This window comes from Zalophus californianus, chromosome 8 (genome assembly GCF_009762305.2).
Source record: "Zalophus californianus isolate mZalCal1 chromosome 8, mZalCal1.pri.v2, whole genome shotgun sequence".
NCBI lineage: Eukaryota > Metazoa > Chordata > Mammalia > Carnivora > Otariidae > Zalophus > Zalophus californianus.
The window spans coordinates 89,790,253-89,816,578 of NC_045602.1; the positions used below are offsets into that span (position 1 = coordinate 89,790,253).

Here is a 26,326-nt window from a genome sequence, read left to right on the forward strand (position 1 = left end):
CTAATATCAGCTGGGGAGGAGGAGGCTCATCAGTGCCAGCAGGCTCTAGGTGGCCTTGAAGAGGGACAAGGGTCAGCTGCAGAAGAAGACAGGGCCAAGGGCTGTGGAGTCCTGCTGTGACCGTGGGACAGTGAGGAGCAGGAAGCAGAGTGCTAAATGGGCGCTCTGGGCCTTGGAGCACCTTCGAGGCCAGGGTCGGGGACGCCGTGGGTGCCAGAGGAAGGGGTGACAGGCGGGTGCTGGCAACTTCTCAGAGAGGGGCTGCCTGACCTGGTACTCCCTCATCCTTCATCCTTTGTGCGGGCCCTCCCCAGGACTGTCTTCCACCTGATCTGAATGTGGTAATAGCAGTGGGTGTGGTTGGGTGAGAGGCTTGACAATTTCCCAACAAATCCAGATAAACTTCCTCTGAAAGCCTGGACTGAGGTTTTTCGAGCCTTTGACAGTTAAGGTGACTCATTTGGACCAACACATCCCCATTCTCCCTGCTGATTCTGCTTGACTGAGTTAATGAAGCAACAAGGACGTGGAATTTGAATTCCATGTGGTCTCCACACATCAGTCATGTGTCACTCTGGTAGCATCTGAAGGTGTGCCCGAGTCCCCTGGGGAAGTTTCCAACAATAAACTCAGCCCTGCTGAGTCAGGATCTCCTCAGGGGATCAGGGAACTTTATTTGAAAACACATCTCCAGTAATAAGAGCTGCTGCCCCCGTCAGAGGGAGCGTATCTGTCAGGATTCAGCTGTAGAAAAGGGAAGGCAGTGCCACTCTTTTAAGCAGAAAGGGAGCTGACACAGAGTGCTTACAGAGCCTTTGGGTGGACTCCCAGCACCCACTCCAGCACAATCAGAATGGAGACCCCACAGAGATTGCTGAGTTCTCAAAAAACAACACTGTGCCAGGAAACCACTGTTTTGCCAGCTCAGCTGCTCAGCTTTCTCTTGACATCTTTCCAGCGAGTGGAATCTCTACAGGAAATCCCCGGTTCCTCCTGAGCTGCAGCAAAGCACAACCCACCTTGCAACTGCTCCCCACGTGCGGCTGCCTGGTGCAACCTGAGTTGCACACAGAAGCCCAGATGTGAGGTGTCTGAGGTGGCGGGTGCATTCTGGGGTGCATTCCGACTGAGAGAATGGCATGGTGACTGCAGGCAGGTCTATCCAGGGTGGGTTTGTGGACCCAGATTCTGCTTGATTCCTGGGTGGTTGACTATAACAGTATGAAGACCAGGCCTCTAACTGCCCAGATCCCAGGCCGCTCAGGTGGGGCCTGGTGGTCCTTCCTTCTAGTGTAGGTGACAAAACCCTCAGAGTCACTCCTGTGTGCACCACAGCTGTTCAAGGTCTGCTCTAACTCATAGGCTCTTATCATTACCCTGTCACTCACTCAGTCCGTTCACCAATGTAGGCCGGTTTAGATGTGGATTCACTGCAGGCCAGACCGTTTTCCAAAAAAGTAGTCTCCTATGACTAAATTGTGGGACAGTTTTCTAGTCTAAGGTTCTACATGAGGAGGTCTTTGGCATGTTACCAGCTGGTGCAAATGGGGGGTGCTTTTGTGGAACGGCAAAAGGGCACCCCTCAGCAGGGGTACGAGGCCTGGTGTGTACTCCAGCGTCCTGGGGCAGGTGCCTTTGAGTAGAGCTGAGTTGCACAGCCACCTGCAGTGGCCCTGGTGATAGGGCTGCCATGGAGTGCATGTGCTTGGGGGTGGGGGGAGAGCCACAGGAAACCCAGTTTCTGAACTCACACAGAATGCAGCACCTTAAACCCGGGGGGGGGGGGGGGTCCTGTGGCCTGGAAAAGGAGACAGCTTGAGTGGAATGAAAAGGGTGTGCATTTTGCTCCTCTCCTTCCTTCCAAATGAACAATTTAAATTTCTATTAGCAATTATTTGTTTATTAAATGCATGATTATTAAGTAAAATGAGTTAAGTAAATAAAAATTGTTGTTTTTATGAAGGAAACAGTTGAAGTAACCTTTAAGGACAGCCTCAATGGGGGTCACAGGAAGCTTTTGGGGTGCTGAGGGCTCATGAGGTTGCCTCTGCTGTCACAGGGGCTCCTCTTGGTCAGTGAGTCATGTTGGTAGCTGGAAATCCTCCACAGGGGGAATATTCATACATCACAATGATTGGCAAATGCTATAAATCAGGGCTTTTTTCCCTGTGGGAAAATTGGTTGTTAGACATTTGGCAGCACAATAGTGCGTTTCATGGGCCCCCTGTTCTTATTAACAGTTTCTCCAAGCTGCTGCCAGAGGCAAGGAAATCAACTTGGGGCCTGAGGCAGTTGTACCAAATTCTTGTGGCCCCCGGATTCCCACCGGGGTGGCTGTGTCTCCTTGCTTACTTTCCTCTGCATGCTAATTTGGAACGTTCTGTGGACTCACAGTGAAGCCTGGAAATAGAGCAACACCCAACTCGTGTATGGTCTGAAGCTGGCCGCTGTGTCCTGTTGTTGCCCCTGCTGCCCAGTGGACTCACGTGGAGCACTGTGGGAAGACTCACCAGGCCACACTGGGACAGGTCAACCTGTGGTGGCACCTATAAAACATCTAGTGACTTTTTTTTTTTTTTAAACCAGGGAAAAGGGAATGTTTTTAGAAAGTTAAAATCTACATCCTGTTCCAGATTCCACCAGGGAAAGGACATCACTTCTGTGGCTTTCTCTGGGAAGTAAACAAGCCTGGCCTGCCAGTGGGTGGGTGTCCTGCCAGGGCACCAGCTGTTTTCCGGGCTGGTGTCCAGGACTGGAGTCTACCAGCACACTCTTGTCCGGGGCTGCCAGCTTCCTCAGTGTCAGGAGCTGGGCTCTGGGTCTGGAAAGGAACGACTTCTTTTCTGGAGGCCAAGTGCTGAGGTCTGAGGGGAAATCAGGCATTAATGAGGACAGAGCTTTTTTCAAGTCTGACCGTTACCTCCATTCCACAGGGGTTTTTCTAGAGGCTGACAGCATGTAGGGTTTTGTCAGAGTAGGAGAGAAAGACTTAGGGTGAGTTGTTTGACCTGGATACGTCTAGTGAGGCATATCCTTGGGCAGGTGGTCCTGAATGTGCAGTCAAACATGGACTCATGAAGGAAAAGGCCACCCCCACCCCCACCCCCACCCCCGCTTCTCTCCTGTTCTCCTCCATCCTGATTACAATAAAGGCTCCATGTAACTATGGTGAGCCAGCTTTGAACACTTCTCTTGCTAATTTTCCTTTTGAACAAGGTCAGCCTCAAGTTCGGAGATTTTAGTTTATTCTTAAAGATGAATGTACATTAAAAAAGAAACTACCCATTCAGAAATCAATTTTTATTTCTCCCATTTCTTGTTTTATCAAGATGTTCAGTTTGAATTACAACACCATCACTTGAATATACATAATGCAAAAGAACTCCTTGCCATGTTACAGTCTTAAGGATTCTGTATACATTTTAGCTATCAGCTAGGTTACTTCATTGGAAATTGTTTAGTGCTCTGTTTTTAAATAAACAAATGTTGAACCTCATATTTTTATAAAGCAATAGTATAATTTAACCAAAAGGTGTAAATGTTTTCATCTCTTAGGCTTGCTCCCTCCTACGGTTGCTGAAGCAGTGGATGGATTTTATACACCTCAGTACAAAAATAATACTGAGGTTGGATAAGGTCATCCTTTCTGTGTTCCTGTCTTTGTTGGGGCTGGCAGCCCTGGTATTCTATAAGCCACTTGTGTTTAAGAGTAAAAACTGAACATAGGCAATTTTCATTGAACTTAAAAATGAAAATCATGTTGCCCTCTTATAATCTGTTGATGCTTTTTCAGTATGTAGCTTGATCATGGCAGTCCTTGATCTTTACTTCTTAAGTATTTAAGCCCTCTTCCTCATACTTAGCATTTTTAGAAGGATCATTCCTGTTTAACTTATATGGATCTATGTACAGTATGGTACTAACCAGTGATATCAGACTAGAATTGATATTCTCTTTCAAAGCTTACAGAGAATTTATTGTGGATTATAGTGCTAACACAAAGTTACAGTCTTCTGATGCCAAAAACCAGAATGCAAAACAACATTACAGAAGGTGACAATAAAGAGTACGTTTTTTTGTTTGTTTTTTTTTTGTAGAGCTTTGAAAAAATTTCACTTAAATTCTTGTTACTGAAGAGAGTAAGCCTGGAATCCTATTTATATTCCAGGAGAAAGAAAGTCAGCATTTGTTACATGGCTTGAAGTATCTGGTTATACATATTACATTGCAATACTGATATTGAAAAATTATTTCTCGTTTAGCCTTTTTATTGTCTTATGAAAAAGGAATTAAATTTTAAAGTACTTCTTGAAAAAAAAAAAACTACTCTCCCCTAAATGTTACATAAATAACAACAGAGTTGGTGGGTGGCAGAAATCATGAAATTTGGGAAGCTTTGCCATGGAAAACCAGCTGTCCTGATGTTGGGAGCTTTGGGGGGAACTGCTTAAGAGCAGGACCCACAGAGCCAGGCTGCGGTTTGAATCCTGCCCTGACCCTTTCGGGAAGTCAGTTAAGTTCTGTTTGCCTTAGCTTCCTTATCTGAGAAATGGAGGTGGGGTGGGGGGAATGGCAGCTCATACCAAGAGCTTTTGTGAGGGGTAAATATGTATGTGCAGTCAGAGTAGTCCTGGGCACAGGACATTTGCTGAATAGCTGTTACTGTTGTTCCATGGGAAGGGAATGTGAATGGGGGTACGGGTAGGCAGGAGGATGCCAACATGAGGGGGTTGGGGAAGGAACCAGAAAGTGGTCATGGCTGGTCATGGAGAGGAGGTTCCCTGTACTCACAGTGGGTGGCAAGTGTGGTTGGAGAAGGTGGGATGGCTGGTGGATATGGTGGAGACACGGTGGGTGACAGACAGGTGGGGTGCTCAGAGCATGGCATCTCCAGCGTCTCGGAACCAATGGCCATGGGCTAAGTGCTTGCAACTTGCAGGCCAGAGGCAACGCCTGCTGTGCATGATGCATCCTTCTCAGATCCGCTGGCCCCCTCAAGGTGAGGTCTTCCCGTCAACACCTTCAACACCTGCTGTGGGAGCACGCAGCAGGTGGGCTATGCAGGTGAAGGCTTCACACAAGGCATTGGAATACACCTGGGGCCCGTTCACCCTGAGCCAATCACAGTGACTTACACCAAAGCAAACTGGCATTTTCATTCTTCCTCCTGTAAAGAGGCACTTGAAGAACCACTGATTGATGCTGATTTCCTTTTTCCAACATAATTATAGCTACTGTTTGTAGGATGCCTTGACTTCATATATGGTCCTTGTCTTAGCCTGTTGGGGCTGCTGTAACAAAACATCATATCCTGGGTATCTTATAAACAACAGAAACTTATTTCTCACAGTCCAAGTAGTCCAAGATCAAGGCAGCCGCATGGTCACATTCTGCTGAGGACCCTCTTCCTAGGGTTATAGCCATTGCCCTCTTGCTCTGTCCTCACCTGGTGGGAAAGGCAAGGGAGCTCTGTGGAATCTCTTCTATAAGAGCACTGACCCCATTCCTGAGGGTGCCACCCTCATGACCTAACCACCTCCCAAATGCCCCAGCTCCTAAACCATCATCTTTGGGGGTAGGATTTCCATGTAGGAACTTGGGAACACATACCTCAGACCACAGCAGTCTCACCAACGCCTTGGTAGTGGGCCCTGTTATTCGGCTGCTGCAGATGGGACTGTCAAGGCCCCAGGTATACAGGAAACTAGGGTGGGAACCTGTCTCTGATCAGATGTAGTTTGGTTTCCAATGGTACACTCTCCTGAGATAAACTTTCCAGGTCCAGTACTTTGCATAAACTATAGCATAGACTCAAGGAAAATACACTTACCTTCATTCTATTTATTTATTTATTTATTTATTTGGGGTGAGGGAGGAGCCATAGGGAAAGGGAGAGAGAGAATCCTCAAGCAGATTCCCCGCTGGATGCAGACCCTGATATGGGGCTCCATCTCACAACCCTGAGATCATGACCTGAGCCGAAATCAAGAGTCAGATGCTTAACTGCTTGAGCCAGCCAGGCGCCCTGAAGATGCACGTGTCTTCTGTGAGGAAGGTAGAAAACATGCAGCCGTAGTGACTTCAGTTTCACGAGCTGACTTAGTGTCACCGGTGGCAATTAAGCTATTTTTCTTGAAAACCCCGTGTCTGGGGCCTTCCTTGGCAAATAGCAACTTCGGGAATTGTTCATCTTTAAGTGTGGCTACTGCTTTATATTCCATTGCAGCTTCTCTTCGCTAAAGGTCATGGTCATGAAATCAAATAATGACGTATAAGGAATTCACACTTGATATATGAACCCATTCAGCTGAATTTCCTGGACCTCTATTCCCAGTGGTTGTGAGTAGCAGAGTGAGCAAATTTTATTACCATTAAATCAGATTTAGTGGCTAAAGTAATGTCAGGGTCAGAGGAGTCTGTCCGGAGGGAAGGAGTTTGTCCCTAGGCCTGGTTCTGAGACATAATTCATGAGCTGTCGACGTGCCCTGCCTGGCCCTCCATGTAAGCCCCGTATGAGAAAGGGGCCCTCCTGCTTTGTTCTGCTTCTTTTTCTTCTCTCACCACTTCATCTTCCAGAAGTGGCTTGCTGAAGAAAATACTGAACTGCAGAAAAGCAAGCTGAGTGCCCTTTCAAGTTCTGCATCCAGATCCTGGAGTTGACCCCTCCTCTCTGTCAGCACCTGGGCTTGGAGGAGAGCAGGGACTCTGAAAGACTTTGTGTCTGTCACAGGCCTTATATACACAATATCGACATGATTACCTGGGTTCATTTCCCTTATTGGAGGAAGAAAACGAAGAGGAAAGTAGCTGTGGGTGCTTTATCAGTGGGAGTGGTCCCTCTCATTTGTTGCCAAAGGGATAGGACATTTTCCTGCCTGTGTGATGCTGATGTGATGGCCAGCCTTGCCCTCTCTCTGTGCAGGGAGATGGAAGGCATCTGCAGAGTGGACAGGCGCTCATGGTGAAAGCACAGGCCTGAGGAGTCCTGCACCTGCGAGAGTTCTTGTCATTTCTCGCTTATCTGCTGTTCCCACTCATTCAACAAATATTTATCGAGCCTTCTATGAACTAGGCTCAGTTGTAGGCCCTAGGAAGAAGGCAATAACCCCCAAATCCCTGCCCAAGTAGAGCTTGTACTTAGTGGGGTAGATGGACAATGAAGGTGGTAAGTATTTATTTAATGAACACTAAGAGCCGGAATAATTGTAGGAAGTGAACGATCATGCATTCCCAATTTGTTTATTTCTTAAATACCACACACACACACACACACACACACACGCACGCACACACACACGGCTTATCTTACTTCCCTGGACTGTCACTGGGAAATGGCTAGGAGGTAAAAATACTTTCAAACAATAACCATGAAAAAATAGCTTTAATTAGAATATAGATAAATAAATAAATACCAGTGTATTTATTCTTGTCTTTCTTCTGAACTCTATTTCCAGCTGTGTCCTATTTTGGACTGAACTGGGCCAGGGGCCTTTATACTGGCTGAGACATTGGCAAGTGTCATGTTGGTTACAGATACCTGAGGTCAGATTATGTCTTTAGCATTGGATAAACATTATTCCGGGCTGATGCCTAATAGTTGGCTATAGAAAGTCTTCTTCCTTCCCCCAAGGCCAGTCAGCATTTTACTGGTATTAAGCACCATTAACACCATGCCAAATTTATGTATTTGTGCACATTATTTGTATATGTTCATATTGAAGGTTTGGCCCTGAAGAGTCTACATTGCAGACAAACTTAGAATCTTGCTCAGTCCTGGAATAACAAATGTTACTTTTCTCTTTGCACGTGAAAACATACTAACTCACCTCAGTGAGATCTTTTCTCAGAAAGCTGCAAGCTGCCATCCCTCGGGAATACCCTGTCTGGCACAAGGAAGCCAGTATTTCCTGCAGTGACAGCCCAAAGCACCAGCCTCCGAGTGGCAGCATTATCTTTTTGATATAGAAATAGTAGCATTTCAGTTTGTGGGAGTCTTTGAGAAGTGACAAATATCCAAGAACATGCTTTTGAGCAGTTTTTGAATATGTGGAGTGATAGGATCACTCGAATATGTTTCTTTTTCAGTAATTTGAAGACCTAGGTTTGCTGACCGTATTTTCCAATGGCAAAAGTGTGGAGGAAATCAACGTGTTCTTAATTTACATTATTAAATGTAGAGTTGAGGTCAAGGGTCTCAGTGCCCACATTCTGCTCTGGACAGAAGCCGTGAGAATGTGGGGGTCCATCTGGTAACCCGGAGGTATACTTACAGAGAGTAAGTGGGGTCATGGACGGCCGGACGACAGAACCGGGAAAAGAAAGACTTCCTGGGGTACGGGAGGGTATTGAGAAATTTGAAGAGCTGTCATTGAATGACAGATTTATTCAGCTTTAAGGAGCTGAGCTAGGACCAATGTGTGGAGTTTGTATAGCTGCAGAACTTGGTCCAATTTTAGGATGGCTGTTTCTCTACTAAAATGACAAAGCAAGAGAGAGCCCTGTGAGGTGTGATTTCCAGCAGTATGATGCATAAGCAGAGGCTGGACCACTGTGGGCAAGAATGTGGCAACAAGATTTCTGGACCCCAAGGGAGACTGTACCATCTGACCTTCAAGGAGCCCTTTGATTTTGAGGTTTATGGCCTTGGCAGAGTGGATAAGAAGGGGAATGTGCTTGGAGATTTACCCAGATCAAATTCTTTATCAGAAACTGCTCCTCTGGATGTAGCAGCAAGAGTCTGGGACCCACTGGACGCAGCTCCAGGTGCAGCCCATGTTGATGCCTCTGGATCCTCCAGGGAACCCATGGGCTGCCTCAGCTTGGTCTCCAGACCCTCCTCCAGGGCCATAGCTCAACTGTCCTGCAATAGGGGGGCAACTCCTGCCGCTGCTCCCTTGCTCCTTCTCACCACAGCCAACCTGTCCAGAAAGTTCTACCTGCTGCCCTCAGAGACTGTAGCACCAAGCTGAGGTGATAAATGCCCTTCACACTCTCATGAATGTGCCTTCATCTCTCTAGTCAGAGCTGTGATCCCCACATCTCATCCCCACAGTGTCTGGATGGAATTTTTAACATCTTAGGAATTCACCCATTATGTGATTTTAGAAATGATTTTTAGAATTTAGATTTTTAGAATTTTAGAAAATGATGACAAAGAGATCTGATGAGAAAGATAATACCTACTGAAGGTTTGGCAGGGTCCTGGATGGGTGATGCTTCTCACTAACATTTGTGACAGGTACACAAGGTGCGTGGCACATGCTGTTTCTCAGATGATCACATGGCGGTTGAGAAAGGTAAGCTGCCATGCTTAATGCAGCTACTATAGAAAACTAACCCAGGCTGCTCTGTCTAGACAGTTAACATTGTTTCTTGACTTCTGACTACTGCCTTTGGGCTACAGAATAAGGACTGAATTTCATCACCATTGATGTGTAACACACATTCAAGCCTCCACCTCCCTGAGCACTGCCCAGGGGCTTAAATCCTTAGCTATGAAAATGGTGCCTCCACTGGATTTGAGTTTACTCTCCTGCATCGCTGATCATAGCTGCCTCTTCAATAGTCACAGGCTGTCCCAGGCTCCTTCCCTGGATTAGTATGGATGTTTCCAGGTTCTGGATTTGGGGAGTTTGGTATTGGGGACTGTTGGGAAGTGCTCTTTCTTTCATCATAAACTTAGGCAAGGGGTGGGTGGGGCACCACCGAATGGTGTCTTTGTCCTCCTGAAAACTTTACGGAGGAGATGAAATCCTGTAGAAGAGGCATGCCAGAGCCGGCCTGGGCATGAGTCACTGGTCGCGAGGTGAAGGAATTATGATCTGGTTCTCATCAGGTCTTGCTGGATGGCTTTGGGAAGAACCAAAGGCCCCCTTGAAGTCTCTCCCTGAAATGGGGAGTGTTCATTTTCACTCCCCTGGTGTTTCTAGGCAGCCTCTTGCTGAGCTTGGCCTTTCTTCAGAGTCCTTTCCTTGACGGCCCTTTGAACAGAAGGGAAGTAGGCACACACGCTTGTAAGGGGCCTTGCAGAGCTAGGAAGTCTGGTCTCTGGCTGCCAGGGCCTGCAGAAGTCGGCGCTGCCCCACTCGGACCTGTTGGAGCGATGCAGAGCGCGGGTGTGGTTTGGTTGGTTGGCTCCCGCTTACTCTGTCTTTCCGTGTTAGTTCTGTGATTAACAAATTAAAATCAAGTCACAGCAAAAATGGTAAAATGATTGGCTATTTGCATAGTCCAGGGTCAGCTGACCAGCTGCTGGAACAACACGGAATGGAACGTCAAGGTCCCCAAGTTCCTCAAGTTGTTTTTCTCCACTTCCTGCTCCAGTCCAGACAAGTGGGCACCTGTAGGGAGTACCTGGGAGTTTCCGGAGTTGATGGTCATTGACTCTGATTGGGCTGGATTGGGTCACGTGCCAATCCTTAAGCCAGTCCTCTTCTCCAGGGAGATGCTGCATTCTGATTGACAGGCGGAACCTCGTGGTTAGTCCTGGAGTGGAAGGAGGGTCACGTGGACAGGAGAGGTGGGAGGGGGTGGGGTATGGCTGCCCCAGCGTCTTCAATGTGCCACGCCCATTCAGTGCCTTGCACGCAGAAGGAGGCGGTGCTCTCAGTGCCTGCCCTCCCTGCCTCGGGGTTGCGGGGGCGGGGTGGTCGTCCTGCGGCCAGCCTTCCCTCCCACTTACTGTGGCTGCACAGAGTTGGGGATCTGTTGCATGAGCCGGGCCGTGGCTGGGTATACGGTACTTGCTGTTTGCAGAATTATGCCACCCCAAATACTGTTTTGGCCCTCCCCCATCTCTGTGGCCTTCTTTTCCTTGTAATTTAGGGAACTGCTGGAGACCACGTGCCGCCTGGCCAACACGCTGAAGAGACATGGGATCCGACGAGGGGACCGTGTGGCCATCTACATGCCTGTTTCCCCACTGGCTGTGGCTGCAATGCTGGCCTGTGCCAGGATTGGAGCCGTCCACACCGTTGTCTTTGCTGGCTTCAGTGCGGAGTCCTTGGCTGGGAGGATCAATGATGGTGAGCATATGGCAGGGAGGGAGAAACCTGGAAGCCCCTGGCCTTTGTTCCTTGGGGCCTGGCCATCAGGGACTTGGAGTGGAGACAGACATTAATAAAAATCACAGAGACAAATGACAGATACCACCAGGGACAAGAACATGGCTGAATGAGCATTTGTTCTGTGAGCTGAGATCTGACGGCATTGGATTAATCAGGTGAAGAAGGAAAGGAAGATTCCAGGTGGAGGGAACAGCATAGGTCCCAGCTGCTTGGTGTGGGGGCTTGGAGGGGGCTGGCATGACTGTGGTGGAGGGAAGAACCCTGTAGGGTGAGATGAGGCTGGGGATGTATGGGGAATGTCTCACAGGTCAAGAGCTGGAAGCCTTCCAACATGAGGAAGGTGTGGGGGCTTGGGGTTCGTCTTAAAGGATTTCTGTCTGCAGGTAGGTCAGAGTCTCCTGAACAGTATCCAGAACAATATTGTCTCCCTCTTTTTTCTGGTATGGGAATGACCCCATGTCTTCGAGGTCTGACACATACTCAGTGAGATCCTAGAGTCCCCTGAGCTGGCTCACCAAGAAGGATGCTTACGGGGGCCACTGGGAGTTCTTTGTGTCGCACCAAAGACTTGCCTTTGTGTAGTGAACAGAGCTAAAGAGCAGAGTTCTCAGACCCTGGCTGACCACCTTCTTTAGGAAGGGCTGAGAAGCCCTCACACTCCTTTTCTATGTCTCCTTCTACTTTCAAGGGTTGGTGCTGTCACTCATTTCTCCTTCTCTCTCTAAACTCTGTAGCACCTACTATGTGCCAGATACTGTTCTAAGCACTTTGCAAAAGTCATCTCCTTTAATTTAATAAGTTAGTCTTCATAAATATGATAGGTGATAATATTCTCACTATTTTCCCTTCCCCCATTTTTTATTACTATTATGACCATCTTATCTAAGCGTGGCATTGCTGGCACACATGGTAAGTCTCTATTTAACTTAGTGAGGAACTGCAGGCTGTTTTCCAAAGTTGCTGCTCTGTTTCACATTCCCACCAGCAATGTATGAGGGTCCCAATTTCTCTGAATCCTCATCAACACTTGTTATTTCACCTAAAAATTTATAGCCATCCTAGTGGGTATGAAGTGGTATTTCATTGTGGGTTTGATTTGCCTCATTGAGCATCTTTTCGTGTGTTTCTCTGTTTGTATGTCTTCTTTGGAGAAATGGCTATATAAGCCCTTTATCCATTTTTTAATTGGTTGTTGGTCTATTTGTTGGTGGAGTTTAAGAGTTATCTCTATGTTCTGGAGGCTAGACCTTTATTAGATTTATCATTTGTAATTACTTTCTCCCATTCTGTGGAGTGTCTTTTCACTCTCTCAATAGTGTCCTATGATGCACAAAAGTTTTTAATCGTGATGAAGTCTGGGTCATCCATTTTGTCTTCTGTTGCTTGTGGTTTTGGTATAGTATTTAAGAATCCATTGCCAAGTCCAGTGTCATGAAGATTTGCCTCTATGTTTTCTTCTAAGAGTTTTATAGTCTTAGCTTTTACATTTAGGTCTCTGATTCATTTTGAGTTAATTTTTGTATATGGTGTGAGGTTCAACTTCATTCTTTTGCTGAGGTTATCCAGTGCTACCAGCACCATTTGTTGAAGAGACTTTTTTCCCCCCTCATTGAAGGGCCTTGGCACTTTGTCAAAACTAATTTGCCATCTATGTGAGGGCTTATTTCTGAGTTCTGTATTCTGTTCCAATGATCTGTATATCTGTCCTTGATTTTCATGTGTCAAACCACTCTTGCACTCCAGGAATAAATCCCACTTGGTCATGATGTGTAATCCTGTTAATATGCTGCTGGATATAGTTTGTTAGCATTTTGTCGAGGATTTTTGCATCACTATTCATAAAGGGTATTGGTCTGCAGTTTTGTTATTTTTCTTGTGATGTGTTTGTCTGGCTTTGGTATCAGGGTAATGCTGGCCACATAGAATTAGTTAGAAAGTGTTTCCTCCTCTATAGTGTTTGGGCAAAGTTTGAGGAAGCTTGATATTAATTTGTCTTTGAATGTTTGGTAGAATTCACCGGTGTTACCATCTTGTGCTGGGCTTTTCTTTGTTGGGAGGCTACTGTTTTTGAGGATGAGGAAGGATGAGGAAACTGAGGCACAGAGAGGTTAAATGACTTGCCTAAGGTCACATTGCTGATTAGTGACAGAGTCAGGATTTGAACTCAGACATTCTGCCACCAGAGTTCATGTTTTTAACATTATACTCGGCTGGGGCGCCTGGGTGGCTCATTCGGCTAAGTGTCTGCCTTCGGCTCAGGTCATGATCTCAGGGTCCTGGAATCGAGCCCTGCATCAGGCTCCCTGCTCAGCGGGGGGCCTGCTTCTCCCTCTCCTCCCTGCTCCTGCTCTCACTTGCTAGCTCTGTCACTATCTCTGTCTCGCTCCCTCAAATAAATAAAAATCTTAAAAAAAAAAAACAAAAAACATTAAACTAGGTTCCTCCTTTCCTCTCTTGATATAATCATGGTTGCCAAGTTTCTATTTCTGTTAAGGTTCTTTAAAATAAGCAAAAGCTCTGGAGATTTAGTCGGTGGGTGCTGGAGTAGGTCCCAGAACTTCAGAAATCCTAAACAACAAGGCCACAGAAGGGCAGGGGCCAGGTCAGCTCTGAGGCCCTCAGCAGAGGAAACTGCTATAATTTTCTCTAAAACTTTGCTATTAAGAGGTTCTTACCCAACACCTATAACCTCCACATCCAGCTATTCAGGTGTCAGTTTCCACGGGCAAGACTGTTGGGACAGGTGTTTGCATCCTCTTTGGTCAATGAGGGGGGTGTTTTGGTTATTTATTGCTTTGTAACAAACTGCTCAGAAACTTAGTGCTTAAAACAATAAATTTTATTATTATATTTCATGATTCTGTGGGGGCAGGGATCAGATGGGCTTAGTGGGTTATCTTAGTGGGCTATCATGGGATTATCTGCTCCATGATATCTGGGATACAAGCTGGGTTGGCTTGCATGGTTGGGGGCTGTGAAGCATCTCTTTCATGTGGCCTGTTTGCATGACCAGCTCGGGCAACCTCAGGCAGTCAGACTTGTTACATGGCGGCTCATGGTTCCAAGAAGATGGAAGTAGAAAGTGCCAGTTGCCCTAAAGGCCAGGTCACGAATACACATAGTGTCATTTTTACCATACTCCATTCGTCCAACCAGTCTGGCCATTCTGAATTCAAGGTGGTGGGGGGGACATCAAGACCCTATTTCTCCTTGAGAAGTAGTACGAGACCAGGTGAAAGAATTTGCAACTCTCTTTAATCCATCACTGGGAGGGAGAGGGTGGGATTGTGAGCATGGCCACCAGGGTCTCACCAGGAGCTAGGTGGCCACCTCAGTCACTATGATCTATTCTAGAATTTCTGTCCCCTGGCCTGGCCTCCAGGCTCTGACCACTCCTCTTCCTTTTACCTTCCCTCTTTAGGCTGTGTGAGGAGTGGAGAGAGAGGGTAGTATGGTGGGGAGGGTGGAGGGCAGGAGAATGATCCTGAGAGACTGTGGGTTGGGGGGCAAATAATGGCCCCCACAGATGTCCACACCCTAATCCCCAAAACATGGTAATATGTTACTTTACACATCAAAGGGGTTTGGCAGATGGGATGAACATTACAATGGGGAGATTATCCCCAGGTGGGCCTAATGTAATCACATAAGCCCTGGAAAGCAGAGAACTTTCTCTGGCTGGAGGCAGAGGACATGTGCAGAATGGGAGGTCAGAGCATGAGAAGGACTTGATCTGCGTTTGCTGGCTTTGATGATAAAGGCGGTCACAAGCCAGGGGACATTGTAGGTCGCTCTAAAGCTGAGACCGACCCTTGGCTGACAGCAAGGGAAATGGGGAAATGGGGTCCTCAGTCCTGAAGTTATATGGAGCTGAGTTCTGCCAACACCGTGAATAGCCAGAAGCAGACTCTCCTCCAGATCCTCCAGATAAGAGCTCTGCTCCCTCCTACCTTGATTTTGGGCATGAGACTTCAAGAAAAGAACCCTACCATGCTCACCTGGACTAGAGAACTGTGAGCTAAAATACGGGTTTTCTGAACCACTACGTTTGTGGTAATTGGCTATGGGAGCAATAAAAAATGAAACAGATGCTAATACCTGCTCAAAAACCATGGAGGTAAAATCAAAACTTCCCAGTAAAGTGTCATGCTGATCTGGCCTGTGCCCCAATGTTGTGCACACACCCTGTACCTGTCACCCAGCTATGGGGGGAACCACAGAGTGAGACATGCTCTCCAAGCACCTCCTAGGGACTGGGCATGTGTATGCAGGTTCCTGCCCTAGAGAACTGCTTGGGTGGGAAGACTTGGACAAATGAGAGCCAGGAGCAAGGCATGTGCCATGGGAGGTTGTGGAGGGGCTATAATCCACATAAAGCAGTTCAAACACCCGAGATGGACTGGGGCCACTGCTTTCCCCCTGGGTGGGGGGATGTCCTGAGCTTTCTTTGTCTCTCATCCTCTTGAAGCCAGGCTCTTTCTACCTGCTGGATCATCTCCCTTCCTGCACCACAGGGAGTTTACCTGGACCAATCCCAGCACCTGGGATGTAGGCCAGGGCAGTCTCTGACAGACTCCACTCAACTGGTTTCGTTTCCCTAGGGTGACTGATGGCCAGGGCTGAGGAGCAAAGAGTGGGAAGCTGGGGTCCCCTGGTGTGCAGAGTTGGATGACACTGCCCTGGGTGCCTCAAGCCCTTTAGAGTACCTCTCTGATCTTTGGGTGACCCAGCCAAGGGCTGAGAGAATTCTTAGGTGACTCTCAAGGTCATGCCATCTCTAGGGCCCTTGGGATGAAGAAAGAATGAGTGTGTTACTAGAAGGCACTTCTCAGACTGAAAAGCTGAAGGAGATGGGTGCCTCTGTCAGGGCTCCCACAGAAGTAGACCCTGAAATGAGAGTTCAGGGGTAGCCAGTTCATTTGGGAGGTGATCCTGGAAACTGCTGTAGGGTGCTGGGGAGTGGGGCTGGGAAGAGGAATCCACTAGACCAGCTTCCACAGCGGATGCCTGGAACTCAGTCCCATATGGGGCTCGGCCTCTGGGGGATGAGGAAGTTGGGGTATTTATACTCTAACCCTTGAGTCATTCGTGGAGGGCTGCTAGGGTTGGGGCAATCCCTTAGTACTTCCGCCTGTGGCTTTGGAAGAAGTTCTTGGTGTAGAGTGATAAAAGGTCTGAGGATGTGTGGGATCCTGCCGGTCAGTACTACAACTGGGTATTTGTTCTGGGCTCTTCTTTAGGGGCCAGTTAAGAGAATAGCCCACTGCAGCCTTGATTCCTCTGGGTCATCCCAGGTTGGGGCACGATGTGGGGGCTCATTCCTTTGCCTATGGTTCTGAGGCCCAGTTTGTGTCTGTATCCAGTTCCCTGCTCAGGGCCTCACTCTCAGTCTACTGTGGAAGCTTGGGTCTTCCCAGGATTGCCCTGGGCTTGGCCGAGCCTAGCCAGGTTGTTGAAGAGCAGATGTGGAGCCTGGCAGGCCATCTGCTAAAGACAAGGGTGGGGGCCTCTAGCTCCCTGGCCCCCACTGTGGATGTGGCCTCTGTTTTTGGGGCAGTGAAGCTTCTTGAGCCTGGACAGGGCAGGGGCCACACAGGACATGTTGGGGCTTGATCTCCAGCTGCCCAGCTTTCTTGGTCTCTGCATCGTGGTGTTGCTTTGCCACCACGGTGGCTGTGGCTGAGGATGGTGTGACGGCCTCTCACCTGGGAATGCTCCCAAGGCAGGTGGCAGGGACTGGTGGTAGTCTCCCCTTCAGGGCTGAGAAAAGGTCCGGCACTTCTGCGCTGAGCACAAAGATTGCAAAGCAGGCAGAGCCCCCACATTTTGTGGACTCTTTTGCTCAAGAACGGACTTTGTTGATCACACGTTCAGGCCTGAACTGTGTGGCTGTCAGCCTGCGCCGTGAGGGTCAGAGTGGGAAGGAAACTGACCAGAAATCTCTGTTTGTCTCCATTAGCCAAGTGCAAGGTGGTCATCACCCTCAACCAAGGACTCCGGGGAGGGCGCGTGGTAGAGCTGAAGAAGATCGTGGATGAAGCCGTGAAGCACTGTCCGACCATCCAGCATGTCCTGGTGGCTCACAGGACGGACAACAAGGTCCACATGGGCCATCGGGACATCCCCCTCGAGCAGGTGCGTTTGCCTCACTTTGTACAGTTGGAGGAGGAGGGGTAATTATTGGGTTAACAGGGACTGAGTCTTATCAGACTGTGGTTCTCAACCTAGGTCCCCTGGAGGTGCTCACGGTTCCCCCGTGGTATCTGATGGATTTATATGGTGGTTGGGAAGATGGAACTCAAATACCATAAACGTACTGAAACAGTGTAACAGAAATGATTGGATCCTTCCCTTTGTGTTCTCTCTGCATTTGGAGTGGAACTAGGGTGGGGTAGAGAGGGCGAACTGGACCCAGTCCGCTAAGTCCTGTAGCTGTTGGGTGAGAGGTGTTCTCAGGAAGGGTGAATGGGGGCAGAGGGTAACTGCCCTGGATGGGGCTGTTTATGTCTTCTCCCTTACAGGAAATGGCCAAGGAGGACCCTGTGTGCGCCCCAGAGAGCATGGGCAGCGAGGACATGCTCTTCTTGCTGTACACTTCGGGGAGCACTGGGACGCCCAAGGGACTCGTCCACACTCAGGCGGGCTACCTGCTATATGCCGCCCTGACACACCGGGTATGCGCCTTGGTGGGGGAGGCTAAGGGTGTGAGGTGCTGCGCCTCCGTGTCTGGGCTCTGGGCAGGGGGCCCGCAGAGCCGGATTAGGGCTAGAATTCCTGCTGTAACCTAGTGCCCTTATGCGTGAGGGGCTAGTGTTTCTCCTACTGTGTTCAGGGGCAGGGTGCTCTGAGTTGTGGCCCTGACTCCGTGAGTAGGTGGGTGTGGGGGCCGAGTTTCTGTGTTCGTCGGGAGAGTCCAGATCTCTAATCTGAGGCTCACTGCTGGCCTTTAGCCCCTTTGCCCCTGCATCCATGCCATCTGTTTGCTCTGGAAGAGTCAGGTTCTCCCCAGGTCCGACGTGCTCCCTGGCAGAGCTGCGTTCTGGTGCTCAGGGGCCCAGGTGCTTAGGCCTTACATATTAAAATGTCTACTTCTACTTAATAGATTTTTTTTTTCCCTTGGTGTTAAAAGAAAGTAAAACATTTTCAAATGCTCCTAAAGGTATTGTGGCCTCTGCTCACTGGGGCCACATTTTAAAAGTAAAATTAGAAAAAGATTTACTTTTCTAAGGAAACCTAAGTTCAGTGTATGGAAATTGTATTACAGTGGACCACCCTTTAGGGCCTATAAAGCAGATGGTATGGCATGTTTTTATTTTAATAAATGCACTTAAAAATCAGGACTTATTTGAATGTGGGTGGGTTGGGGGGCTTGTGGTTTAATTGGCATCCCTGGTCACTTGAGGAATGGTTGACACTTCCCAGGTAGGATTTAGTTTCAAGATAGTGTTTATGGACCTGACTGTTGTCATAGGTGAAACTCTGCTCTAGCTGGTACCGGCAGCAAAGGGAAGTGGCTGGCCAGGTGACCAGCAAGCCCAGGCTCATCCAAGAAGGGCTTGGACATTGGTCCTGGGCGGTGGTGTCTTTCCTGCCTTGGCCCCCTTCCTCTGTGCTGACCGCATTCCTCGCCAGGGGCTGGAGAGAGCCTCCCAGTCCCCGTGAAGTCCAGAGCCGGCTTGGTCACACAGGTGGCGAATCTCATGACATGAGTGTGGCGAGCAGCAGGTGCCGGGAGGCAGGTAGCGGGCATGCATGCTGCACAAGATGCAGTCTCTGAGTGGTAATGTGCCGGTCCCACTGGCAGCCACACACCTAGGACTAACAATGTTGAAAGTGAGCCAGCAAGACGGATGTGGTACAGAACAGGCTGAGCAGACAAGGTATTACTTGAGCCCAAATCCATATTAAAACAGTTGTCTGCTGCTTGCTGGGTGACCTTGAGCATGCCGCAGAACCTTTCTTGACCTCAGTGTTCTCCTCTGGAAAACCCAACCCCACTCTTCCTCAGCTCTTGGTGCCGGTGCTGCACAGATTGACACATCATGTAAATAAAAACACTTTGGAGGGGCACCTGGGTGGCTCAGATGGTTAAGCGTCTGCCTTCTGCTCGGGTCGTGATCCCAGGGTCCTGGGATCGAGCCCCGCATCAGGTTCCCTGCTCGGCAGGAGGCCTGCTTCTCCCTCTCCCACTCCCCCTGCTTGTGTTCCCTCTCTTGCTGTGTCTCTCTCTGTCAAACAAATAAAATCTTAAAAAAAGAAAAAACACTTTGGAAAGTATAACTACTAAGACCAAATACCAAGAACTTCACAGAGTAGATCAAATTGTTTCCACCACTTTACAATAAAGCTAACATTAGGGAGGCTGTAAATGTGGTGAGAGATTCTTTTTTGTGTTTTCAAAGTGTTACCAGGACCCAGTCTACATGAACAAAAGAAGTCAGGGTATAGGTATCTTTTGAATTTTTCTTCAATAAGAGATTTTTTTTTTTGAAGCATTAGGAATAGAAGCTTCCAGCCTTCTGTAGATGAAAGCATGCACCCATGTAGGGGACGTTAGGACCGTGGGTTCTTCAGGGAAAAGGACAGTTGGCTCGGAAGGGATGATTGGGGTGTGAGCAGATTTTGGAGGTGTGCAGTGGGCTCAGGGCGCTGGTTGCCTCCTGGGCCCTTTGGAGTGTGGCTGGACCCCTGCACTTGCTCCCGTTAAATGCAGGGAGAGAAATCTGCAGCCCCATTGAAGCACTGGCAGTTTGGGTCCAAAGTTGTACTAAAAATCCTTTCAGTCCCAGAATGCTGTGGGACTTCGGGTGTCAGCGTCCTGATTCTCCAGTGCAGCAAAAGCGCAGTCCTCCTTGAAAGAGTCCTCCCTCCCTATTGGGTCACAGCTTCACAGGGCTCTGGCTGTCTCCAGACCACTGTGCTATATGCGGACTCCTGAAGAGTCTCAGCGTTCATCTGGGGCAGCAAGAAACTGGGCCATTCACCCAAAGATTTAAAAGAAAATCTTCTTATTGAAAAACAGAATACAAAGTAGGATCCAGAAAAGCATCCAAATCAGGTGTGTGGCTTGATGAATTATTAAAAGGCAAATCCTACTTGGGTCACAGAAGCCCTTCCTGCCTGTCCGAACATAGCCCCTCCCTGTATCCCGACTTTGATGGCGTCACTGTCCCGTGTTTCCCCTCCTCTAGCTTTGTCACCCAGCATGCATCCCCTGATCCCGTAGCTTACTCTTGTCCACTGATATTTCTTTGAGATGTCTTTTAAGCCTGTTTTAACCTGTTGGTTCTCCTCTGTCCCTTCCATTTCCTTAACACTTTGTTGTGGCACTTAGTAGTTTTTCCCTTTGCCCTCTGTGTTTCCTGCAAAGGGGCATTTGGATCCAGAGGCACATCAGGCTCAGGTTGGACCCTGTGGTGAGAATGCAGGAGACACATGTCCTGACCTGTGTCCTTCTGCTGAGGCTTGCAGAAGCTGATGATGCGTGAGACGTTTCTTGGTCTTTTTGGCTTTATTTCTGTGCAATTTTTAAAGGATCTAAAAAGATTGTGGTATGACTTAATGCAGAAGGGTGCCCTTATTTTAGACATACAACTAGATGAGGTTTGACCTCTGGATGCACACGTGGCCCCCACCTGCACCAGACGTGGGGTGTCTTCAGCTCCTGAGGGCCCTGAAACGCCCCCAAGCAGAAAGCCCCCCAGCAGGTAGGCCCTTGCACGAGCTCCAGCACACAGACCAGTTTTGGCTGGTTGGGGCGCCTGCAGTACACGCCTGGGGTCCGGCTTCTTGCACCGTCACCTGTAAGAGCCCGTGCATTGTGTGTAGCTGTAACTCCGTCTCGTCACTGCTGTAGCTGCATGGAGCCCCAGCAGTGCTCTTGTTCTTCCGGCTCTTGGTGGCCTTAGGAGTAGCTGTGTTTTGCATTTATAGAACACTGTTAGTGACCTGTGGGAATGTGGGGTGACAGGCTTCTGACGGCCTCTTCTGTTTCTGCAGCTTGTGTTTGACTACCGGCCAGGTGACGTCTTTGGCTGTGTGGCCGACATCGGCTGGATCACAGGACACAGCTATGTGGTGTATGGACCCCTGTGTAATGGAGCAACCAGCGTCCTTTTTGAGAGCACTCCAGTTTACCCCGATGCTGGTGAGGTCTGGGGACGCGTACAGGGTCCCCAGGAGGGAGCTTGAGGAGGAGGAGAGGTTAACAGGAGGGTGGAGTAGAGGCCCTTGTTCTGGGCTGGCTGTCGGTCCTTGTGGTCCTGTGGCGTAGCTGCTGAGCCTTCGCCTGCCAGGTGGGCTGGGCCCAAGGGTGGTGTCTGCAGTAGGATCAGATAAGCAATAGATTTGTCACTGGAAGCCATCACAGGACAACCCACTCCAGCGTTCCTTTCCCCCTAGCAAACTGGGTGCCTTGGGCCATCTCCTTAGCACTGTCCCTCCCTCCTCTCTGGCCACCTGACCAGATCCAGCCCTTCCTCAACCACCCAGGCCAACTGCCAACCTCCTGTTACCCCAGACAGAGGGAACTTTCTCCAGCTCTGTGCCTGTGCCTTCGGGGCTGTCTATCAGAGAGCGTTGCCTGTGGCCTGGAGCCACTTCCATGAATGGAGATCGCTTTGAGGACCCACATCTTGCTCACCTTGGCATCTTCCTCCAAGGCAGCACAAAACCCCAAGTATTTGTTGTAATGCAGCCAAACGGTGGTGGCTCTGCCTGGAGGCTCTTGCCAAACCTTCCCTGCCGCTAACAGTGATGCGTGTGGAACTTCTTGTCACCTCCCCTGCTTCTCTCCAGCCTCCTGAAGGGCTAGATGCACTCTAGGAAGAATGTGTAGGGCATCTTAGGTGTGATCTCAGGCACGGCCCTTCACCCCTCGAAGCTCCGCTCACTCCGTGTGTAGAGCTGTGGTGGCAATTTGTGGGGGTTTGTGGGGAACCAGGTGGGTGCATGCTGGAAAATTGCCCTGCTCCCAAGGGCTCCCTCACTGGCGGCTGCCACTGTCCCAGGGGAAGCACCAGTCACCCCCTTAGAGATCATTTAAGTGTGACTGAACAAAAGTTCTATGTTAGTGCGACACGGGGTATTTTTAAAATTCAGTGATATCCCTTTGAATCGATCCTTGCTGTATGCTCTGGCATATGCCATGTGAATGCAGCTGTCCAGAGCCAGGTGAAGGCTGTTGCCAGATGCACCAGCCCTGGATGTGGGGTGTGCTGGGAGGTGATTGCCCCAGGGACCCCTTCTCAGAGGGCTCCTTACCCATCCCATTGATGGGTGTTGGGATTCCATTTCTGTGAACACAGGTGTTTGCATGTATCCAGTGCACGGTAACTGTTGACTGATTTCTAAATAAGTTAATGTCTGATGGGCTCAGGCTGACACTGAACTTGGGCCCTTCTGTAGGTCGATACTGGGAGACGGTGCAGAGGTTAAAGATCAGTCAGTTCTATGGGGCCCCGACGGCTGTCCGGCTGCTGTTGAAATACGGCGACTCCTGGGTGAAGAAGTATGACCGCTCTTCCCTGAGGACCCTGGGGTCAGGTGAGTGGCCCGCCATGGGGCAGAGCCAGTGCAGGCTTCAGGATGGTTTTAATCATGAAAGCTGTGTCTGTAGTGAATTCAAACAGTGCCAGGCTGAATAGGAAGCAGATGTCCCTGCCTGTAAGGAGCTTTCCGGAGGCCCCGGCTGATCATGGTCTGGGGCACAACATTCCAGACGTTTCTGTGCCTGAGTTCTGTGCTTCATCTTTATTATGAAAACCTGGTAAAGTGGCTCGAGCCCTTCTTTAGTGGCTGCATGGGATTGCGGTGCGGGAGGAGTTGGCCATGATTCACGAAGGTGCTCCCCTCTGCTGGGTGCCAACGAGCCCCAAGGACTGTGATAAACACACTGTGCTTGTGTGCTGTTCTTGCTGTAGATATTTCCAAGGCAGAGGGTTGCGAGATCAAAGATTATCTCCACTTATGATTTTGATAGATGTTGCCAAGTCACATGAAAGCACTTTGGAAAGGTGATGTGGGGTTAGTTCAGGTGATACGGGTCGGGTGGAAGGTACCCATGCCCTTTCTGTCTCCTTTCTCTGATTCATTTCATTTCTGCCCCTACACATGTCAGTGGGGAAAACAGGGGCGGGGGAGCTCTCTGTGCTCCTTGGGTGAATACTTGGATCTGCTTGGTGGTTTCTCATGGTGGAGGCATGTGGGGCAGGTACCACGAGGGATGTGGCTTGCTGCCAAATGCGTCCATGGGGAAGAGAGCTCCGACCGTGGGGAAGAGAGCTCAGACGTGCATGTCACTCATCAGTGACTTACTTGTGCAGCGCTGTTATGGGTCCTAGGCCCTGGTTCACTCTGTTCCCCTTGCCTGTGATGCCTTGCTGCCCCTCCCCACCTCTGAGGATTCCATCCTTCTTTTGAGGTCCTTCTTTGTGCACCTTCTCCCGTAGAGTTCCCGGCAGCTCTGGATCTCAGGCTCTCTGCTCTCAGACAGATCTGTATTCTGTTCTTGGATATCTGTTCTCATACTGACTGTTTCACTGGGTGGTGGGCTCCCCAAAGTCATAGCCCTCTGTGTCTCAGCACCCTGGTGTGGGTCAGTGAGGGTAAGTGAGGGTTGACTGCTCACTGTGAAGCTGAGTGGCAGGCCCAGGAGCAGAAGGCCCAGATGCTGCGCTGAGGGCTCAGTACCCGGATGCTAGCATCTCCAGGGCAGATGCTACCCAGCGGTGCGGCTTCCCACCCAGGACAACCTGTGTCCTTGCCTGGGAGATGTGTTTTCATGTGCCCAGCTCCCCCCTGCTCAGGACCTGCCTTATGCTTGGGGTCAGTTGGTGTCTGGATGACCAAGTACTTTGAATTTTCCAGGTGGGGTCAGCAGAAAGAGTTTTGGCTCCCTTCTAGGTGGTGGTAAGTCTGAGATGCCTCTCTTGGCATGTTTCAGCTGTGGAGGGTGAAGCCAGCATGTCCTGAAGGGAGCCATGTGGTTGGAGAAGACCTGTCCTCCAGCTCAGGGGCCGTGAGGTGCTCCTGCACTCTGGGCCAGGCAGTGCTTGGGGACCAAGGGCAAATGGAGGGCCACAGAAGCTCAGATCCTCCAGGTGCCATCTGTAGGCCACCTAAGTGGGCTCAGGAGTTAGGTCAGGTTAGTGGTGATGGGAGGTTTGATTTTCCAGATGCGTTCAAGGGATTCAGCTGCTAAGGAAGACTCATAGGAACCCCAGTGACAAGGCATATGCTCTGAGTGCTTTAGAAGGAGGTGCCCAGCCGCTGCATTAGAGTAGGGGAGCGTGTCCTAGCTCAAAGCTGCCTCAGCCAGGCATCCCCTCAGCCAGACAGGCTTCTGGGGTCCTCACTCCATAAGTGACTAGACCCACTTCCTCTCCTGGACCAGGCTCTGCACCAGGGAGCACACATGGAGCCTTCTTCAGGCTCTGTGTATTTTACTGGTCTTGGCACATTCCTGCCATGTAACCAGCACTGACAGCAGAGTCCTACAGGGGTTTCCCTGGGACCTGGTTGTCAATAAGCAGTGCCAACAGGCAGGTAAACAGCACCGGGCATCTCCTCGCATGGGGGAAGCATGGACCAGTAAGCTGCATGCTCGGCCAGGGCCCAGGTGGTGCTGTCCCCCACTGTGGTTCCAGCCACTCAGGCTACTTCCAGACAGCTGGATTAGCCCTCGCAGCACACCAGGCTGGGGGTGCATTGACTTGATTTAATCCTACCAGTCAGCAGAATCCAGCTTCCTCAGGACTTTAACCCCAAGATTTGCATTACGTTTTTTTTTTAACTTTTAATTTCACAAGTGACACCTAGCTCTCCTCTTGTTGGGGAAAAAAAACACAACATGGTCATGCAAGCTGACGTCCTCCATGAGTGCTGCTCCAGGTGACCCTGCTGCTTGTGTCCCTTCTGAGGCTGTCTGCATAGTTATGTTCTTGTGAGAGACACAGCGTGGTTCCAGGATATCTGCTTTAATGTGACCGTGATCACCCTGTGCTATCTTCCTAGTGTATATTTTAACTCAGGAGCATGCAGGTTTCCATATGGCTCTGCTCTGTGTTTGAGAACTTGATTTTACCCTCAAGTGGGGGTTGCTGTGGGTGTGGTCCGGTAGTCTTGCCCCTGTGGTTGGAGAGCCGGGCTGTGGGCAGTTTCTTGGTGTATCTCATGGTAGCTTCTTACCTCCTTGTGGGTGTGGGTGAGCGCAGGGTCAGTGCACATAACACCCAGCACCCATGTGACCAGCATGGGAGCCCCTGGCCAGGTCAGGCGTTGGTTTGTTGCTGCATCATGGGTGGTCCTGAGCAAGAGGCAACCAGCATGAGGGTATTTCACTGTTTCAGCAGCAGTATGCCTAAGCTGGCCAATTCTGGCTGAGTGCCAGTCTTGTATGGCTGTTTCATGAGGGTAGCAGCTTAGCCATTGGGGCTGCACCACTGATTAGGTGGCTTATAAACAACACGAATTTATTTCTCACTGTTGTGGGGGCTGGGAAGTCCCAAGTTCAGGGTGCTAGCATGATTGTCTTCTGGTGAGGGCCCTCTTCCTGGGTTCATAAATGGTGCCTTTTCCCTGGGTCCTCATGGTTGAAGGGAGGAGGGAGCTCTGTGTGGTCTGTCTTATAAGAGCACTAATCCCATTCCTGAGAGCTTCATGACTTCCCAAAGGCCTTACCTCCCAATACTATCATCTTTGGGGGTTGAGATTTCAACATACGAGATCTTGGGGGGGCACAAAATTGAGGTCATGGTAGGTAGACACAAGCTGGGCTGTATGGTCATAGGGTACAGCACATTTGTGTGTGTCTGTGTGCATGTATATGTATGTACGTAGCAGTTGTTACATATGCATACGGTTGGCCTTTGAACAACATGGGTTTGAACTGCGTGGGCCCTACTTATACATGGACTTTTTTCAATAAATGCAGTACAGGACTGTAAATGTATTTTCTTTATGATTTTCTTATCTTTTTTTTAAGAGATTTTATTTATTTGACAGAGAGAGAGGCAGCAAGAGGGAACACAAGCAGGGGGAGTGGGAGAGGGAGAAGCAGGCTTCCTGCCGAGCAGGGAGCCCTGTGCCGGGCTCGATTCCAGGACCCTGGGACCATGACCTGAGCTGGAGGCAGACGCTGAATGACTGAGCCACCCGGGCGCCCCAATATATTATCTTTAGCTTACTTTGTTGTAAGAATACAGCATATAATATATACAACATACAGAATACGGGGTCACTGACTGTTTATGTTATCGGTG

General features: G+C 49.4%; 1 protein-coding gene across 3 annotated transcripts in view; it reads left to right on the top strand.

The window, feature by feature from the left end:
* The window catches only part of ACSS1 (acyl-CoA synthetase short chain family member 1), a 66,287-nt gene that overhangs the window by 24,370 nt on the left and 15,591 nt on the right, over window positions 1-26,326 (top strand). For all 3 annotated transcript variants that reach the window (XM_027620887.2, XM_027620888.2, XM_027620889.2), the window contains exons 3-7: window positions 10,825-11,024; window positions 17,026-17,201; window positions 17,588-17,740; window positions 21,066-21,213; window positions 22,473-22,610. In XM_027620887.2, the coding sequence (XP_027476688.1) occupies window positions 10,825-11,024; window positions 17,026-17,201; window positions 17,588-17,740; window positions 21,066-21,213; window positions 22,473-22,610 (815 nt within the window). The remainder of the gene's footprint in view (window positions 1-10,824; window positions 11,025-17,025; window positions 17,202-17,587; window positions 17,741-21,065; window positions 21,214-22,472; window positions 22,611-26,326) is intronic.